Source organism: Pygoscelis adeliae, unplaced genomic scaffold (genome assembly GCF_000699105.1).
Source record: "Pygoscelis adeliae isolate BGI_AS28 unplaced genomic scaffold, ASM69910v1 Scaffold38, whole genome shotgun sequence".
Lineage (NCBI taxonomy): Eukaryota > Metazoa > Chordata > Aves > Sphenisciformes > Spheniscidae > Pygoscelis > Pygoscelis adeliae.
In genome coordinates this window covers 3185834-3203686 of record NW_008825614.1, presented here as the reverse complement: position 1 = coordinate 3203686, position 17853 = coordinate 3185834, and the positions used below count along the sequence as shown (strand labels likewise).

Here is a 17853-nt window from a genome sequence, read left to right as displayed (position 1 = left end):
TCAGAGCTTTTCCCTCTATGGTAGTATGTAATCCATGCCTGCTGGTGCAATGTTATTCTCCACAGTGCCAGAGATGCCCTGGACCTCAGCTGGAGAGTTGCTCACTGCTGAACTGCGGATTTTGGGCAGGTTGTGCTCTAAGCTCAGAATCGGATTCAACTGACACAGCTGTCCCAGAAGCACGGGCTTCTCAACCAGGTGTGTAAGCACATAAGCAACTTCTAAGCAGGCAGCTGCTCTGTGGAGCTTTGAGGATCTCAGGTTGTGAGTTAGGGAATGACGTCTCTGCAGATGTCTGCGCACCACTTGCAGCATCCCAGCTCTGTGCTGGAGCAAGACAGGGGCATACTGTTCCCTGACTTAGTACTCACCAGTTTCCCTGGGCAGAGGACATGGGCCCAGAGGCCAGAAAAGAGCTGTGGCATAGAAGAAGAGAAAACAGGCAGAAAATCAGGGACCAGGACTGCAAGGAGGGCCAAAGTGCATGCCAAAGTAGGGATAGAGCCTTTGTAGCTCTGTTTGTAAAAGCTCTCAGGGCTGCTCGAGAGCAGAATGAAACCAACAGCTTGTGCAGAGCCCTGGGAACACAGCTGGAGTTAATTGTGGAGGAAAAGGGTATGAGATAAACTAGTGCTTACAGACTAATGAACTGAACAAGAATAGGTAACAGTGTTTAACCTGGCAAGTAATCTAAGAGACATCATGTAGAACGAGTCTACTAACCCGGTTGGTAAGTGGCCAGCAGATAGAGAAGGTCCATGGGTGTTAATGGGAGTGTGTATCTCCAGGGGAGGACTCAGGGGCCGGACTCAAATCAGGTGGTGAACTCAAAGTGTCCTCCCTGCTGGAGTTTGCTCAGGCCAGTGCTGAATTTACAACCGTCGAGTTTCAGTTGTCCCTGAGGTGGTAGATACTGAATGCTAGGGCTGAGGAGCTCAAAACCATTTTTTTACCTCCCCCTAAGAGAAGAAAAAGAAAGAGCCCTGGCCCCAAAACAGTCAAGACCTTTCTCAGGTCAGTCTTAAATTCCTACCTCTGCCAGCAGCTGCTTCTCAAGCCCTGAGGATTTAACTGAGCCACTTTAATGCTGGTGGTCAGACAGTTTAAACCCATTAGCTCCCAGCTACCTGAATAATTTTCTCCTCGGAGCCCAGCACACCGGCAGACTGCTCTAACTGGAACTGCGGAGAACTGCCACATTAACTGGACATTTCCTAACTGTTGTGGCCTGTGTGGTGAGCATTCAGGGGCTGAAGAAAATGCCACTGGCTAGATCACTGTCCATGACTTCTCTTAATGGGCTTCCTCAGTGGGAGGATGAAGACCTACCAGTGGAGGATTTGTTGCTCTTTGAAGTTTCTTGGGAAGTTACCAACAAAGGTTTGTACAACACTCCTAGGAGTCAGTATCACTGTTTTCACGGGAGTGGAGGGAGGCGTGAAGGGCTTGGAGAAGAAAGGCATTAAGAGGAGATTGGGGACAAGTAGGCTGCAGAGCTGTTGTATGGGAAGGAGTGCATGTGGTATCCGTGTGTAATCGTGTGTGCTGCGTGTGGGCTGCATCTGCCTGTGCTTGTGTGGGATGAGCGTATAGTCAGGACGTCTGTGTGTCTTTACATGTTTCACCACCAGGGATAGGACGTTTAAACAAACACCTAAGTGTTATGCCTGGGTGTGCAGATGTATGGATATATAGATGTTGCTTTGTACATATTTATATTTTACCTTCCATGCAAATTCACTTGGGAATGTAATGCATGAAAATGAGCTGTAAAACAGACATCAGATTCAGAGTAGTTTAGCAGTCTCCCTCAGCCTTCTAGAGCAGCGTGGAGAAGAGGCCAAATTTGAAACAGGTATAAATAAACATAGCTGCGTTGAAGCCACTGAACAAAACAGATGTCAACGACCAGCAGTCTTTATGCCAGCTGAAGCCCTTTTGGACTGGTCTTTGCAAACACAGGTGGTGCCAGACAGGGACTTCATGCTTTGTGCATGTGTACAGATTGAAAATCTGTTCACTGCACGCAGCTTGTCATGCAATGTGCACGCTGCTTGTTGTGCAAAGATCTTTCTGTCTCCATTTCTAATTCACTTATCAAATCATCCCCTTCCAGCTAGGTGTAGTTCACCAAGGGGGAACGGGCTCCATTTTTGCCACAAAAGTGAGTTAGTATGAGTAAATGATTGACCTCATGCATCTTATTGTCCTGGCAGATAAACAGATTAGTCAGGAGAGGAGGTCTGTAATCTGTTAAGATTTTAACTCTGAAGAGGAAATGTGTGTGAGAGGAACAGACAATGTTAGGGTTTATCTCTATGGTGAAACTGGAATTACTATTCTATGATAGCTTCTGGTATTTAATCTGCACTGCAGTGCAATTTTACATTGCTCTCTTTAGAGTGGGGAGGAGTATTAATACACAGAGGTAGTACAGAGTAGCTTTTGCGTTTGAATCCCTGGGGGCTTATTTTTCAGTAGCTTCAGTCAAGCTTTTTGAGTGAATTTACTATTGTCAGAACTTGGAGCGTGCAGCATTTAGTTTTGCAGTGTGCATGATAAGTAAGGCACTGGCAAGCAGATGGCAGCAGAAATCTAGCAATTTCAGGTGTTCTCGCTAACATTTCTGAACTCTATAGTGTATATATATTTTCTGAGTCATCTGGACCCACTGGTTATAGATATCACACAATATGTTTAAGAAAAAGGAAAACGCAATTAGATTTATGTGTCTTTCTGTGTATGTACAAAATTCAGTGAATCATTTAATCATCTATATAGCTCTTGTTGACTTCACTGAAGCCAAATCAGCTGACACAGCTAAAATTTATTATTCTCACATTTTATGAGAGAATTAATATTTATGACAGTGAATATTTATTCAGTTAGTTTAAAAATAAGGTGCTGTTAATTACACCACTTACCAAACCCATATATTCAAGCGGAGCTGACTGAACTAGTCAATGGCAAACAGTTTCTTCATTAGAACCAGATCTCTGTGCAAAGTTTCCATTAACCAACCTTGACTGGAAACGTTTGTGCAAATCCTCTTTAATAAGCCTATTTCAGCTTATTTTTTCTGGTAAATTCTTGATACTGAAGTTTTTTTCCTATATCTTCCAGGCAATTGAATGTCTAAGTCACGTGGTGAGATGCTGTCCCCTAGTGACCAAACTTTTATAAACAGTTCTTGGAAAATGTTAGGGCGCTGTTTCTTAGGAGAGAGAGTAGCCAACAAAATACAGGGAGAGTCATCACAGAAGATATATAGGCTTAGGAAATAACTTACACTGTATCTTTCCTGCCTCCTTTAGCAGAAGGAAGAACTGTTTATTTGACTAAGTAGGCTGACCCCACATAGATTTAGTACTGCTACGTGTTTTAGTGTTTTAGTTTTAATGTTGCTATATATATATTCCTAATATAGAGGGAAAGATAAGCATTAGCTGGATTTATTGTCTGACAAGATAGTTTTGAGAATTTAACATGAAGGTTTCTTTCTTTCTTTCTGGCAACGCAAAGTTGTGTCAGGGTAGTTCAGCATGAAGCTTCCTTGCACTGTCAAAGTGGGCAAAGCAGCTGTTGCCTTCAGGAGAGAGTTCAAGTCTTTGTATTAACTTTGTGTGCATCACTAGGTGCTCGGCTATGGGTTCATTTCCTCCTTGACCTGTGCCGCTTCTTAGCGGTTCCTCCATTTCTCCGTGACAGTGACAATAAGGCTGAATGTCTTCTTCCCTGTGAGGAACACACTACCAGAGCTCACAGATGGCTATCTATTCCCACACCTGTAAACAGTGCACTTTACAGGTGCTGAGCTGTTTTCTGAACCTCTCAAATATATTCTCCTTCAGAGGCTGAGGATGATGAAGGGGTCCTGCAAATTGGAGCACATCTGATTATGTATTATGAGAGGATCTTCATGTGCCAGGCTGCCCATGGGGAGTGAGCATTTACTGGGATTTCCCTGAGCAGAAGATGGTGCTGGTTGGTACTGAGGCATGAGATGCAGCTGTAGGGAAGGACAAGTCAGTTGTATGAATTCAGTGCTCAGAGATCTACAAGTATCCATTATTTCCAGAGTCTCATCACTTCTTTCTCGGCAGCTGGCACCATGGAGGTGTCTCTCTCTCTTTTTTTTTTTTTTTTTAATCTAGATCATTTTAACACATGCTGTAACTAGGCAGAGCTTTCTACTTCTCTACTTCTTTTTATATGCTCTGTCCTGGCCACTGCCTATGCTAAGTGGCAATCTCCGACATATATGTTGGAAAGCATCGGCAACTCTTCTTTCTCCTTTTCTCTGTCTGGAGCAAGGAAAGACAAGGTAGCTGAAGGAGAGAATGAGAAATAAAAAAGGCTCATTTGCCAGTGTCACTCTCCCTGCAAAAAGGAACTTGCCACCTAAACCAAGTACAACATTGACATCATCTTGCATTGAAAGTCCCCTGCCAAAGAAATGAGAAAAGTGTAGTTAGTTTTGCAAGATTTTCCTCACTTTATTTGACTCTTCACTGATGGGCAAGACCCATACTGTGAAGTGGATCTACTGTGTTTCTGTGGCAGAAGGGGAAAAAAGCCAGCAGGCAAGGGCCCCAGTGCACTGCAGTGCCACGTGATCTGGTGGTAATCTTGGGGAAGCTCAGCATTTTTCACCCTTCCCCTTCTTTCCTGGCCACCATGCTCCAGTAAAGCCAGGTCTGGTCATATCTCTGTGCACATTGGAAAGGAAGACTGGTTTTCTTTCCCCTATAACATGAAGACCAATAAAAACTTCAAGGACAGGAGCACAAACCAAGTGGCTACAAGCTATGTAGATCTTGTGTCCAAAGCCTCGCAGATGGAAATTGTCAACAGGGAGCACCCAAAGGACATTGCAGGAGTAATGGCAGCAGTCCTGGACATTTTTCCCGCTGAAAACTTAAGTATTTAATCTGGGTATGGGGGAGAAGTCTAATTCTGTAAGTTACAATAACAGTTAGCTGTAGTTTAGTGGGTTTTCTGATACGTTAATGAGAAGGGCTGAGAATGTTCAAGATCTGGTCTGTGCTTTCTAAAGATGTCTTTAAAATCATTCCAGTAATATTTAGATTAGTATCTCCTGCTGTAATACTAACAGCTTTTAGATAGAAAACAGAAGAATTCTTAAAAATGCTGGGCAAACAGCCAGTTTGTATCATCATTCGGTTGTGAACAGATTAGCTCAAGAGTCACTGGTAGATGAATCCTAAATATTTTTTTCCCATCCCTATTGGAATGAAGACTCTGCTAAAAACAAACCTTGTTTCAGTTCTCCCTGGAGCAGAGCTCCATGTACAGTTTCTCTGGTGAAAATCTGGACTCTTGGAAATTAAATCCTGAATCCACTGAATTCAGTAGGACCAGCATTTCACCCCCTCTGCATTAAACGTCCTTCCATGATGAAAGTTCCTTGGGAGAAGGTGACTGATGTAACCTGTGACACACCTGAACTAACACACTTTGGGGAGTGGAGATGTGCCAGCATAAATTTAGCATAAGCACAGCATCAAAGCCCTGTACATTTCTAGAGTGGGGTGGTATGTCAGCGTTAAATCAATCTCAAATGAAACCTTGTGTATTGGGGGTGATGCACACAGAAATAGCTTCTGTATTGTGGACATCTGTCATAAATTTCAGTGTTTCAGTATTATTTCAGAATATGTTTGGAATGCCAGAATTTCACAGAATTTAGAGAACTTCTACCTTCTGATGAGTCCTGGCCACCAACGTAGCCAAAAATACATGAAAAACATCTGCTATCTGAAGATGCTGGGTTTTTTTCACCTGACACATTTTACAACCTTACTTCAAAAATGGTCCCCAGATATCTCAAGAGGCAACCAATAAATAAATAAATAAATAAAATTACAACCAAACATTAGGAAAAAATAAGTTTAAGCCCGATTTTATCAGATGTCTATAGATCACCAATACATTCTGAGGGAAGAGGTGAAAGGATAGTTGATGTAACTATAATTGCGGCAGTGAAGTCAATTTGAATCCTGAACCTGGGGTCCCACTGCTCTCTTGGATTCCATGGCAGCCATGGTCCTCAGGAAAGCTTTAGTGCTTTCAGAGTGGCCTGGTCAGGCTGTAGCGAAGAAGCTGAAGGGCGCTGGGAGCACGCTGATCCTCTGTCTCTGTGTAGCAAAGGTGTGTGGGGAAGGGCTCCTGCACCGATCAGTGACAGTCTCCACTTACCTATGTCTCACTTGCACAGCTTCACTTCCTATCGCTCTCCTTCCTTTTTGGTTTCTGCTGCTCCTTCCCTCTGTCCTTCTGCAATGTGGGCTGGGTGGGAGAGCAAGTAAAATGAACGGTGGGTATCTGGCAGTTTTGAGAAGTTTTGGCAATTCCATGCTCAAAGGGTCGCATCTCCAGAAGACATTTTTTGTCAGCACAATTCCTGGGTAACCCTGGAAGTTGTGGACCCTTCTTCATCAGGTGACAAAAAGCATTGACACTGCATCTTTCCATATAACAGCTTGCGGCAGAAAGAGCACATCTACATATTAGATCTTGCACAAAGATCTCCAGTTGCATAGTCAGATCTCCACTTCTGCCTTATGTTATCCTCAGTAGTGATATGATATCAGGAGGCTGTTCTTGACTCACAGACTTTTTATTTATTTAGAGAGTTCTGATGTCTATCCTGGAGGGCTCTAATTGCTGCTTGGATTTTAAATATACAAAAGAAATAATGCACCAGGACTTGAAATGAGGAAAGAAGATGATGGCTGGAGCGATGCGGATATATCCGTTAGACAAATTCATAGTAGTGGTAACGTATATGAAAACATTCAAACTTTTAAAAATAATTCTATTAAATACTTTCTGAGAAAGGATTTTGTTTTCATCTTCTATTTTTTAAAGATGTCACTGAAAAAAAGTCAAACCTCTTAAATGAACAAAATCCTTCTTTCCCAAACATTTTAGTTCCCCTTTCCATGCCAGCTTATTTTTCCCTGGAAAAAGAGGAAGAATGGAAAGGAAATAAATGGGGAAAAAGACTTCTTGTTGATTTCCTTTTTAACTTGATTTCCTTTATTCTGGTGGAAAAGTTAAAAACACATTTTGAAAAGAAATAATAGAAATATTTTTCTCTCAAGGACATTTTAAAATTATTAAAACTTAAAATATTTGAATAAAGCATTTTGGTGGAGATCAGAACACTAAACTAGCCCTGTAGCTACATTTTACTGCTAATTCCCCATGTTTCTGATGATCCAAACCAATTCTCTGGATCTGATCTCTCCTGATTCTGCATCTATTTCTCATTTTGTCTTTTACTGTTTGTTTTAAAACCTGTTTCAAAGTACAAAACTTCAGAGGCTGCATACAGAAGCTTGCAACATCATGAGATTTTGGTACATCCCTGTGGTTTGGAAAGGTTTTCTGTTTATACTATGACCTTAAAACATCATGTTAGAGAAGAATAAGGAGGTTTACCAAGTTGTTGGAAGTAATTTGAGAATTCTGTTAGGCTCCAAGTGAATATGTAAACCCTTACTCTGTTACTCAGTAGGATATGTAATGCATTGCTTACCGGCACAGGTATTTCCAGGGAGTTGGAAGCAACTGAGCAGATATAAGCTCTCTCGTAATGCTGTATAACGTGTTCCTCGAATTTGCTATGGAAAAGTGTAATTTCAAAAGTTAATGCATTATTCTAGACATCACTCTGTTCTTCTCAAGATGTCTTTTTTAAGTTATGCCCAACACTTTCCACATACATAGTTTCACTTGCACACTTTCCCTCCCCTGTCAATTAAAGCTTATGCAAAAACATGCTTTGCGAGTCATATTTTGACAGTAACGGAGAAGACAAAAGCAAGTTTTGGGACCAGGTAACCCAAAGCTTTTATCGCAGTTATCTTCTGAAGAGTTTTCACAGTCCGTAAAATGTACTCTTTTGGTTTTTATCCTAAGTACTTTTCATTGCATTTCTGACAAATCAGTGCCCTGAAATGTTTTTTACCTTGCTGTGCAACAGATTACGATGGCAGAGCACAGCATACTCTCCACTCTTTCACTCAGAACAGGCCTTCCATACGTCTTTGGCAGGGCACGCTTTAGGACACACAGTGATCCTAAGCAGAACCTTGTGAAAAGAAACACTCGGCCGTTGGGTATACAAGACAAAGTTCCAGGCTCTACTCAGCTCCTGAGCTGCAGCTCTCTTATTAATCTTAAAATTAATAGCTGTGGAAACTCAGCTAGCTTGCTGGTCCCAATGTTGAACACTTTGCAGTGTGAAAGAGGCTGATCTCCGCTCTTGTGACAGTGGGGAAAGAGCTTTGCACCACTCTAGTCATATACAGCTTTATCACGTTATTTAGTATCTTTCATCTTGCAAGTAGATATTTTCTCTTTTCCTGGGGTCACCAGGCTGCTCTGCACAAAAATCTTTCCTTATTGTAAGCTCAGTATTTCTGCCAGTTAAAACCAACCAGTTTCACGACTGAGATTTCTACCAAGCCCCTATTGATCCATGTTGGATTGCAGTGCCTTATGCTCATATGACGTACTTACCACCCCATAAAAACAGACATGTCATCGTTACTGCATCACTTCATGGGTTGAACATTCTGACTTGTCTCATATAATTAAAATTATATGTTTATCTGAATGCAAGCTATTCAAGTAGTCTCTCAGCTTGTGAGCAGAGGAACTTGGAGGAAATACGTAGTGTCACTCACCTAAGATTTCTCTAAATCCCTGTCCAGAGCAGCCATGGTAGAATATGGTGACTATAAGTTAGTTTCTTAGCCTTCTGGTCCTAATGAAGTGGAGAAGAATAGTCTTATGCATAGATTTCCTTATGCAGTTCCATGTCTACGTGATGTGAAACTCTTGAACTATGACCTTGATTTAGGAACATTACCTGTAAGATTCTTGTCGTCTTAGGTCTTGAATTACCATGTAGGGTAATAATTTATTGTAATAATTCCACTTAGCAAGCTGGGAGATTGGAACTGCATTTGTTTTTCTCTGTAAAATACCTAGAATCCTGAGACATCTTGACATAAAAATAGTGGGGCTAGGGACCCTTCAAGCATTCAAAACAAATGGGATATTTCTAAAGAAAAGTTTTAAGTGCACAATTCTTTTCTAGGAGCACAATTAAAAACATAGCTCTGTTGTTCAGTTCCTCAGGGCTGCAAGGTACCAGGCTTGGCAGAAGGCTTTCTGCAGTTGTCACGTGATACAGTTTAATCAATCTGGGAACTAATCTCCCAAAGTGCTGAGCAACTTCAGCTGCTCTACTGTAGATGGTGGTCATTTGCTGCAGATTTTTAAGGCAAATCAGGTAACCTCTGAAGATTCTTGCCATATGCAGTTGGATGCAGTGCATTGGTGCCTCTGGATGCCCCAGTACCTTTTAAAAAGTAAGTCTGGAGTACCTGCTATCACTCACTGGCAACCTGCAGTGCTGACTTCTTATGTAATTTTGATGTCACTGCTGAAAGGCATAGCACAGCCCTCTTGCCTGGAGTATTACCAAACGTTTTCAAATTCAGTGGAGGATGAAATTTTTTTAAGTAGGAACACTAATTCCCTTTCTGTTGCTTCATTTGTTGTTTGCTTGTACCCGTTGAGCTTCATTTGTCTTACGATGCTTTAAAATCACTGGAGCTATGCTAAACTTGTCTCCAATGTACAGCAGCTACCTAGCCTCTGATTTTCTTTTCCCTTGCCTTCCCTTTCACTTGCTGGATTCAGGCATCCGCTGTTGTTCTTCCGAATTTGTGGTGGTGGAATGCCCACTGCCTGGCACCCTGGGTCCTGTGGCAAAGGGGGCTTTGCAAGGCTGCCCTGCCGATGCATGAATTATGGGGCTGGCTATGGAAAACTGTGAGGAAGAGCAGCTAAGTGAATCTTGCATACCGTGTGCAAGACTAGATAGATCTGTACTGACTCGTCAGGGGATGTTGTTGCATTCTTTTATATATTTTATATCGTGTTTATTTTTAAAATGGACAATATTTTGGTGGAAGGTGCTGCAGACATTTATATTGGCAGTGTAGGCTACGTTCCTTCCGACTTTAAAAACTCTTTAGAATGGTGATGGAATATGACACCTTTTGCTTTGAGGATATTGGTTTAAATCCATTTTTGTAATCAGTAGTCAATGAAATCCATCAGTCCCTCAACTTCTCTCAGTGATTTGTATAAAATAAGCTGGAAGTGCCAGCTCAGTTCTCACCACATGTATTTCCACATCACAAAAGATACGTTTGAAAATTATAACTGCTGCAATAAAAAAGCAGAATGCTGTACTTGGGATGCAGTAGAATCAAGATTAGGCATGGAGAGTGAAAGCATGAGCCCCAGGATTTGAATCCCACAATCTGAATGTAAAGATTTCAAGATCCAAAAAGGGGGGAATAACATAAGAATAAAATAATATATCGGTTGAACATTTGTGGTGTGACTTCAAACACCTAGAAGAAATTAAAAAAAAAATCACAGACTAGATAAAAATAAAAGTTAAGGATAGAAAGCATCCATTTGAGATTAGAGGAGAAATTCAGGGAAGCCATATGCAGTCACCCAGGAGTAAGTAAAGCGTAAAACTGTCATTTAAGAATTACACACAGTCTGCTATCAGTGCATCCTCCTAAATTGAACTGTGATGCTCTGATTCCATTTAAGAGACTGAACTTCTATTTATTTGGTAGGGTCTGGGTTTCACTTAAAATCTGAATATGTGAAGTGATTTAACTAGAGGTGTATCTGATCCACTGGTTGGAGCTTATTCCAGAGCTTTGTGACCTGTGCCCCTTTCTACTTTTTGTTTTTTGTGATCTTCTTTTGCAGTGGGAGGCATTTACACTGTGATCCAGTCAAAAGCCAAAATTACGGCAGATGAATGGGGTGAAAACTATTTTATGGTTGGTCCCTATTTTGAGCACAATGTGAAGACTCAGGTGGAAGCATGTGAGCCTCCAAACCCCGCAGTTAAGAAGGCAATGGACACCATGAAAAGCCAAGGGTGTCAGGTAAATCAGATGTGCTACTGCTTCCCAGGGCAACAAAGCTGACTCTGAGGAGATTACAGTTTTGGTTAATGCTCTTGCCGTTCCACTTGACACAGCAGTCCTGGTCAATGTCACAATGGGAGAAGCTCAGAATCCACTGTTAGAACAGCAGAGACAATTCATTAAAGGTTATTTTTGAGGAAGAACCAGTTTATCCAATTACAGGTTTTAACAGTCATTTATCTGCAAGTCTACTTAATTGGATTAATTACTTATTTATCCAGTCTCTAAATACAGTGAGATTTTAGTATATATAATATGACCTTACTTTGACTGAACTCTTACGTTACGTTTGGTGTTGTTGTGCTGGAGAGAGGAAAGCATTCCACTAGCTTACAATTTTTCTTAGGTAGCATTATGTTGAATTGAAAGCCAGAAAGGGACAAACCACAGGTGGACTTAAGAAAAGCACCCAACTGACAAAGAATCTGCTTCCTCAGATCAATGCAACTAACTCTCTGTTCACTAGGAAGAGAGGTTAAACCACAACACAAGAAGTGAGTTCATCTGTGTTTCCTACACAATTTTTAACCAGTGTTTTCTCTGTGATCTCAGTCAAACCTTATAGCCTCTCCGTGACTCAGTTTCTCCAACAGTGAACTAGGAATAAACTTCTTCCTATAAAGGTGATCTGCTGAAAGGAATAGAATTTACCGTGCTGATGGGCAAGCTACTAAGCTGCAAGCAGCTGCAGCCTTGAGGACGACTGATTACCTGAAAACGTGTGGAAGATAACACATGCTAAATCTGACCTCCTTTCTTGAAAGTCCTCATCAGATATCTAGAACTCGCCTTCACTCTGTTTCAGCATTGAGTCCCTCAGAGATGCTAGTTAGCAGGAGGAAAAATTATTTGCTTATAATGTGTGCCAAACAGATGTCATATGCATTGAGAGGCAGCAGCAAGGAAGCATTCTTACAAGGTTCTGTTGCTGAGGGGCATGACACACTTTAATGTAGAAATTCATAAACTTCTTGGACTGCCACCAGCTGTGGCACTGGTGATGTATTACATCCCTTTGTAACAGCAGTTCTGCTGTTCTTAGGATCTAATGCCCTATTACATATTATGTAGAAGCGTATTGTTGGACGTATATGTGCCATAGCTTTGGAAAGTGTCTGTTGGGAACACTAACACTGTGTGATGCTTGCATTGTTCAGGCTGAGGTTCAAACTAAAAGGTCTAATCTAACTGGCATTTCTTATTACTAATCAAATTTTCATAAGTGATTGATCAAGTTTTCCATGTTGCCTCTGTTGCTTACAGAGAGATGTCTCTGCAAGCTGTGTAATGCTCCTTTGCTTGGAAAACAGCTAAAGACTCATGAGGCAGATTAATTGCAATGCTATATATACATTTCATGCTGTTCAGCAATACATTCAATTTAATCAGCAGCCAACTCTGCCAGCCTAACATGTGCATTGTGCTGCTGGAGTATTCATATATAGCAGCAAATCTGTCCCAGGTACGTCAAATATAGCTTTGATCTCCAATAATGACGTTATAGTTTCCAGGAGCTGCACTTATCCTATTAACATTTATGTCTGGATTTTGCTTATGCATCACAATGGATCCCTTTAAACCAGGGGACCTAGGAACGTTTCCAGACTTCTTGGGTCAAGTGTGTTCCATGCCATATTTAGATGAAGTCTGGGTTCACACAAACTCCCTGCTCTTTAACCTCATTTTCCTGAATAAGAAACATGATGGCCTGAAATAAGTACATAAGGAGCTGACCCTCCTTCACACACCTGTATCTGTTACAATCTGTATTTTTTGTGCAAACAGGTCTAAGAGCTTTCATCTCATTGTTTTCAAGACTTGACCTCTATTCAGTCCGTTCTAGCATCAGGGCTGGGTTCAACCCCTGAGGTCCCAGGGGTTGGTGAATGAAAAGAGGTTGAACAGTGGCATAAAAGATTCTTCCGCATGGGGTATAAACTGCACCAGCCTCCCTATAGTACCTCGTTCTTCCCAGCTAATATATCTCTGCTGCTATAGCCATTTTGATGGTAGAATTAATGTGAAATAATTTGACTGTGCAGACTGATACGATCTGTAGTGTGGGCCCAGCTGTGTTGTGTTGCCTTATGACAGTTCAGCCTACTCTTCTGGTTGGGCAGGTAGGTTGTATCAGTGGAGTTCTAAATACTCTTAGAGATATTTAACTGTACTGATGCAGATAAAGTAGGAAAGCTGTATTTTTAGGCTGATGTGGTTTTAGGTATTATTACACCTTCTGATTGATCCTTCCACTCTGCCAAAGGGCATTAACTGCGCTGCTTGGGCAGAATGAGGAAATGTCATGGTAGATACAGGTCCCAAGCACCTGTCCTACAAAGTCTATCACCAGTAATCTAGTATAAATGGCAAAAGATTGGTGACAAATCTGACTGAAAGCAAATAATAATTTTGAAATAAGAACAAAAATGGCATAGGTGCTTCAATAAGAACGTAAGACCTCATTATTCAATCAAGTATAGTCTTCCTAAGCTTTTTTTCATGAAAAAAAAGTTAACATTGCAATGAAAATCTAAATTGAAAGTCTTACAGTGTTCCTAAAGACTAGTTTGCTCCTGCTCCTCTTTGCTCCTAAAGATTGTAGATTTACTCCTGCCTGTGGTCCAGTATTACTCCATGTATTTTGCAAGGAAAACCACAAATCCTGGGTATGTAGGACTATGATCATGTATTCCTTATGTAAAATGTTTAAGATTTGATAGATGAAAATAGTTATGCTAACTGGACTTTACATTCACTTTAACATTTTCTGCTTATATCCTTGCCTTTTTCCCATAGGTCTTTTTTGGAAGATGGCTGATAGAGGGCAGCCCATATGTCTTACTGTTCGATATAGGATCAGCAGCCTGGAATCTGGACAGATGGAAAGGCGAATTTTGGGATGCCAGCAACATAGGGATCCCTTTTCATGACCGAGAAGCCAATGATGCTGTGATTTTTGGATCATTAACAGCCTGTTTTTTAAAAGAGGTACAATTTTTAAATCTAGAGATTTTCAAACCTCAGCCTTGTCAGCAGGGCAAAAAGCTTTGGGTTGTGGTTCCTATTCTCCAGTTTGAAAATTATGATTTTAAGGAAGTTGATACCTGATGTAGATCAAATTTGTATTTAAAACTTAAATCTTAAGTGGTCATTTAACTATTTTTCCGCCCTGTGTGAAATCTGCTGTGTCTTTACTGTCACGTTCCTCTCTGTTTCTTCTCAACTCCCTTATTTGTCACTGGATGCTCTTACAGGTAGGATCTCAAACTCCCTTTTCCTTTCCTATGGTAGTCAAATTGTCACACTCACAAACTGTCCTTAAAGCCAGTCAAGCCATATCTCAGCTGTTAGATACTACCTTGAACAGGGAATAGAGGCAAACAGAAGGAATTAATGACAGCACTATGACTTCACATGTCACTCTACCACAGCCTACCTGAAGAGAGGAAACTTTGTTAATCTGCAGAATCATCTGTCTGTCAGAGGTGCTCATGATTTTCATATCCAACCAAGAGTTTCAACAGCAGAAGAGCAAGTTAAAAGAAAGGAAAGTGACTGTGCTTGCCAGAGCTCCCCAACACTCTAGGAAGGATACTGTTCTGAGGCACTAGTGAGGCACATGTGCTTCTTGGGCTAAGGATTAGGGCTGATGGGAATCAAGACACATGACCACTTATAATGCTGAACTGCTTTGTCATATGAAAGAAAGCAAGCACACAGAAGAAGGCATGAAAAAAAGAGGTTTCTGAGGCTGGGATGATGAGCAGGATGATGTGTTTCATGTATGTTCTTTGTAATTATTTTCAGCTTTCCTGTCAGTTTGATGACAAGCCCAACATAATTGCCCACTTCCATGAGTGGCAGGCAGGAGTGGGTTTAATACTGTCTCGATCCCAGAAACTTCCTGTTGCCACAATTTTTACTACCCATGCAACTCTGCTTGGGAGATACCTGTGTGCAGCCAGTATAGATTTTTACAACAATCTTGACCAGGTAAGAGACATTTTTCTCATTCCTTCTTTTTTCAGCTAATCAGCTCCTGGTTCCTTTTCTGTTTACTGTGCTACACCATGTATTGTATTTTCTGTCTTGTGTGATCACTTATGATTGACCCACAGCCGAGTGATAGGTTGTCAGTTGCAGAGCACAAGAAATGGTATTTGTAAGACCATGGGGTGTCTAGACATGAGTGCCTTTGTGTCATCTGACAGGTCCTAAAGCTAGGTCCTAAAGCTCAGTAGAGTCTAGAATACTTGCAGTACCTTCACTGAACTTTGATTTACCTGACTTGCACTGCAGAGTACTGAAACTCATTCAGCCTCCAGTCGAGTCAGTGCCTTAGTCCTGTCCACTGATATATGGAGTAATATTGCAGCAGTACAGAATTGCCAACAGAGATTCTTAGCCTTCTTTTAAATGGCTTGGGACATTTTCAAAAGCAAGGGGAGAGTTACAGGCCCAGATATCACTGCAAGTCAAGTGTCCTTGAGAATCTTCCCCTTTGTGTTCAGGAAAGGCAATCAACTCAAGCAATGGATGCTATGGTTTAGGAGTTACTGTTAGCAGTGTGAGTAACCAGTGAATGTAAAACCTGTTCAGCTGTAGTCATCATCTGACACTTCAGGTGCAGCTTCACAGCACTCTTTCTTAATGAAAGGCAGTAGAAAAAATAGCCAGCAGCCCTCCTCTTGCTGAAATTCCCTGGAATGGCATTACTTCCCCCCCCTTCCCCCCCCCAGTCAACTTCTTAATTCTTGCAAGCCATGATAAGCCCTTCTACTTTCAAGCTTTTCGGGTTAGGCTTAATGTGTAACTGGCAAACATAGGAAGTATTTTCAGAGTTCAAAATACCCACATCTATTTCTTGGAATTTTTGTAAACTGTCTAGTGGTTTTGGTTTTCACTGTTCTCTTTCTACTCAAAGCATAACACAAACCAACATTTCAAGGACCCAGATGTCTTTAGCACTGCCTTCAGCAGAGGTACATTACATAATCTGGGATTTCTAATATGGTTACAGACAAAGTGAGTTCAAGAGATTTTTGCATTCCAGGTTTTATTGAGGGTAAAGGTAGTTAAAGGGCTAAAACAACTGCCTTATCCACTGTCCATGCATTTCCTTGGCTAAAATCAGTGAAGATAATTATTCAGTTGGCAATTTTCAGTTGGATGTTTGTTCCACGGTGTGTCAAGCTTCAGCGTCTTCCAAAGACAAGGCCCAAGTAGTAGTGTGCTACTGCCTCATTCAGAAGCACAGAATATATTGCCATTCTCTTGTACCCAAGGAAACAGTAATTCACCTTACTCCTCTCTTTTTTTCTTTTCTTTTTTTCTTTCCCACCAAAGGCAACTACTGAATCTACTGAACACACTAAGAGTAAAAGACTGTCTCCACTCATTTACTCATATGCATAAAGGTTGCAGCATGGTAGTGTGTAAGGGGGAATTCTCTCTGCCCAATATGAGGTAACTAACATAGGTGGTTACTCCTCTTAGGCTCCGTGCATCATCAGTGGAGTTACATTGGCCTCTTCACAGTCAGTGTAAGGCAAACATCCTCAAATTACCATCTGAAAGATCTGTCTTCATCTATCACCTAGGAAAACTAGTCTCCTAAATTAGATACATTTGTTAGGTACATTAATGAGGCAGCATGAATAACCCAGTCATGCTGTCAGACCCAAGTTTCAGGAGTCTAAGACATCCCTACTCCCTCATATTCTCCTTATGTATATATACGCAAAATCTAGCTTTAAAGTCACATTAAATTATCTTTCTCTGGACAGAGCTAGATTGAAAGAACTAAAACCATGCAGTTTCAGGTTTAACACTTGAGAAAGTGGGGACTTTTCAGCAGTAACTTTATTCATTCACCCTTGCCTTCGTACACGTAATTTGTTAGTAAGGAAGCCATAGTAAAAAAATAAAAAGGGGGGCGGGGAGGGAAAGGCATTTAAAATGAGAAATTAGAGTTTTAAAAAAAAAGAGAATGCTGATTTTTTTATAAACTGATGCTAAAAATACTATGTCAGAGCGTTGCCTTCCTGGTTAATTTGGTGAGCTACAAGTAGTCTGGCAAAATAGTCTGTTTTTCTCAAAAGCAATTTTTTTTTCCCCTTCATGATAACTTTGGGGGCCTCACCCTTGTCTGTGTACTCAAAAGAAAAAGTAATGACCTTACGTCTGAGCAGACTTACATATTTTAATATATTTATAATCTAGTCACAGTATTAATATCATTTTTACTGTTCACACATGACATGGCCAACTTTATGTGGTAAGGTACTCTCCATCCTTCTGCAAAGCTTCACAAATTCCATTGGTAACCATCAGCTACATGATAAATACAGAAATTTCTATTCAGACTTTATTCTAAGAATATATGGAATGATACATATGTATCACTTTAAAGTATTGTTATAAACTGCTGTAAATAATATTTAAGGGAGGAAACTTGTGGATTTCTAGACCTTAATGCTTTATGCCTGCTGTGGAGAGATTGACATTTAAAGGTACTAATAGAGGAAATTATGCCAAGCTGTTAGACTACTGTTTAACATGCTTATAGTGTGCTAAAGCTCTTCCTGAGCAAGTTAACTTTTAGTAAGAGACCAGATATCTTAATGAGGGCTCCTTTGGCTGTTAAAAGGTCAGCCTGGCCCAAAAGTCAGTTGAGAAACATGAGGGGCTGATCTAGAGTAGGGAAGTGATCGTGCCCCTGTACTTGGCACTGGTGAGGCCACACCTTGAATACTGTGTTCAGTTTTGGGCCCCTCACTACAAGAAGGAC

The 17853-nt window shown here is 41.0% G+C and overlaps 1 protein-coding gene across 1 annotated transcript in view; it reads left to right on the top strand.

Moving 5' to 3' along the window:
- The first annotated feature begins 1259 nt into the window (after positions 1–1259).
- The window catches only part of GYS2 (glycogen synthase 2 (liver)), a 49992-nt gene continuing 33398 nt past the window's right edge, over positions 1260–17853 (top strand). Inside the window, exons 1-4 of the mRNA XM_009332821.1 lie at positions 1260–1380; positions 10840–11021; positions 13860–14051; positions 14871–15056. Coding sequence (XP_009331096.1) covers positions 1260–1380; positions 10840–11021; positions 13860–14051; positions 14871–15056 — 681 coding nt within the window. The remainder of the gene's footprint in view (positions 1381–10839; positions 11022–13859; positions 14052–14870; positions 15057–17853) is intronic.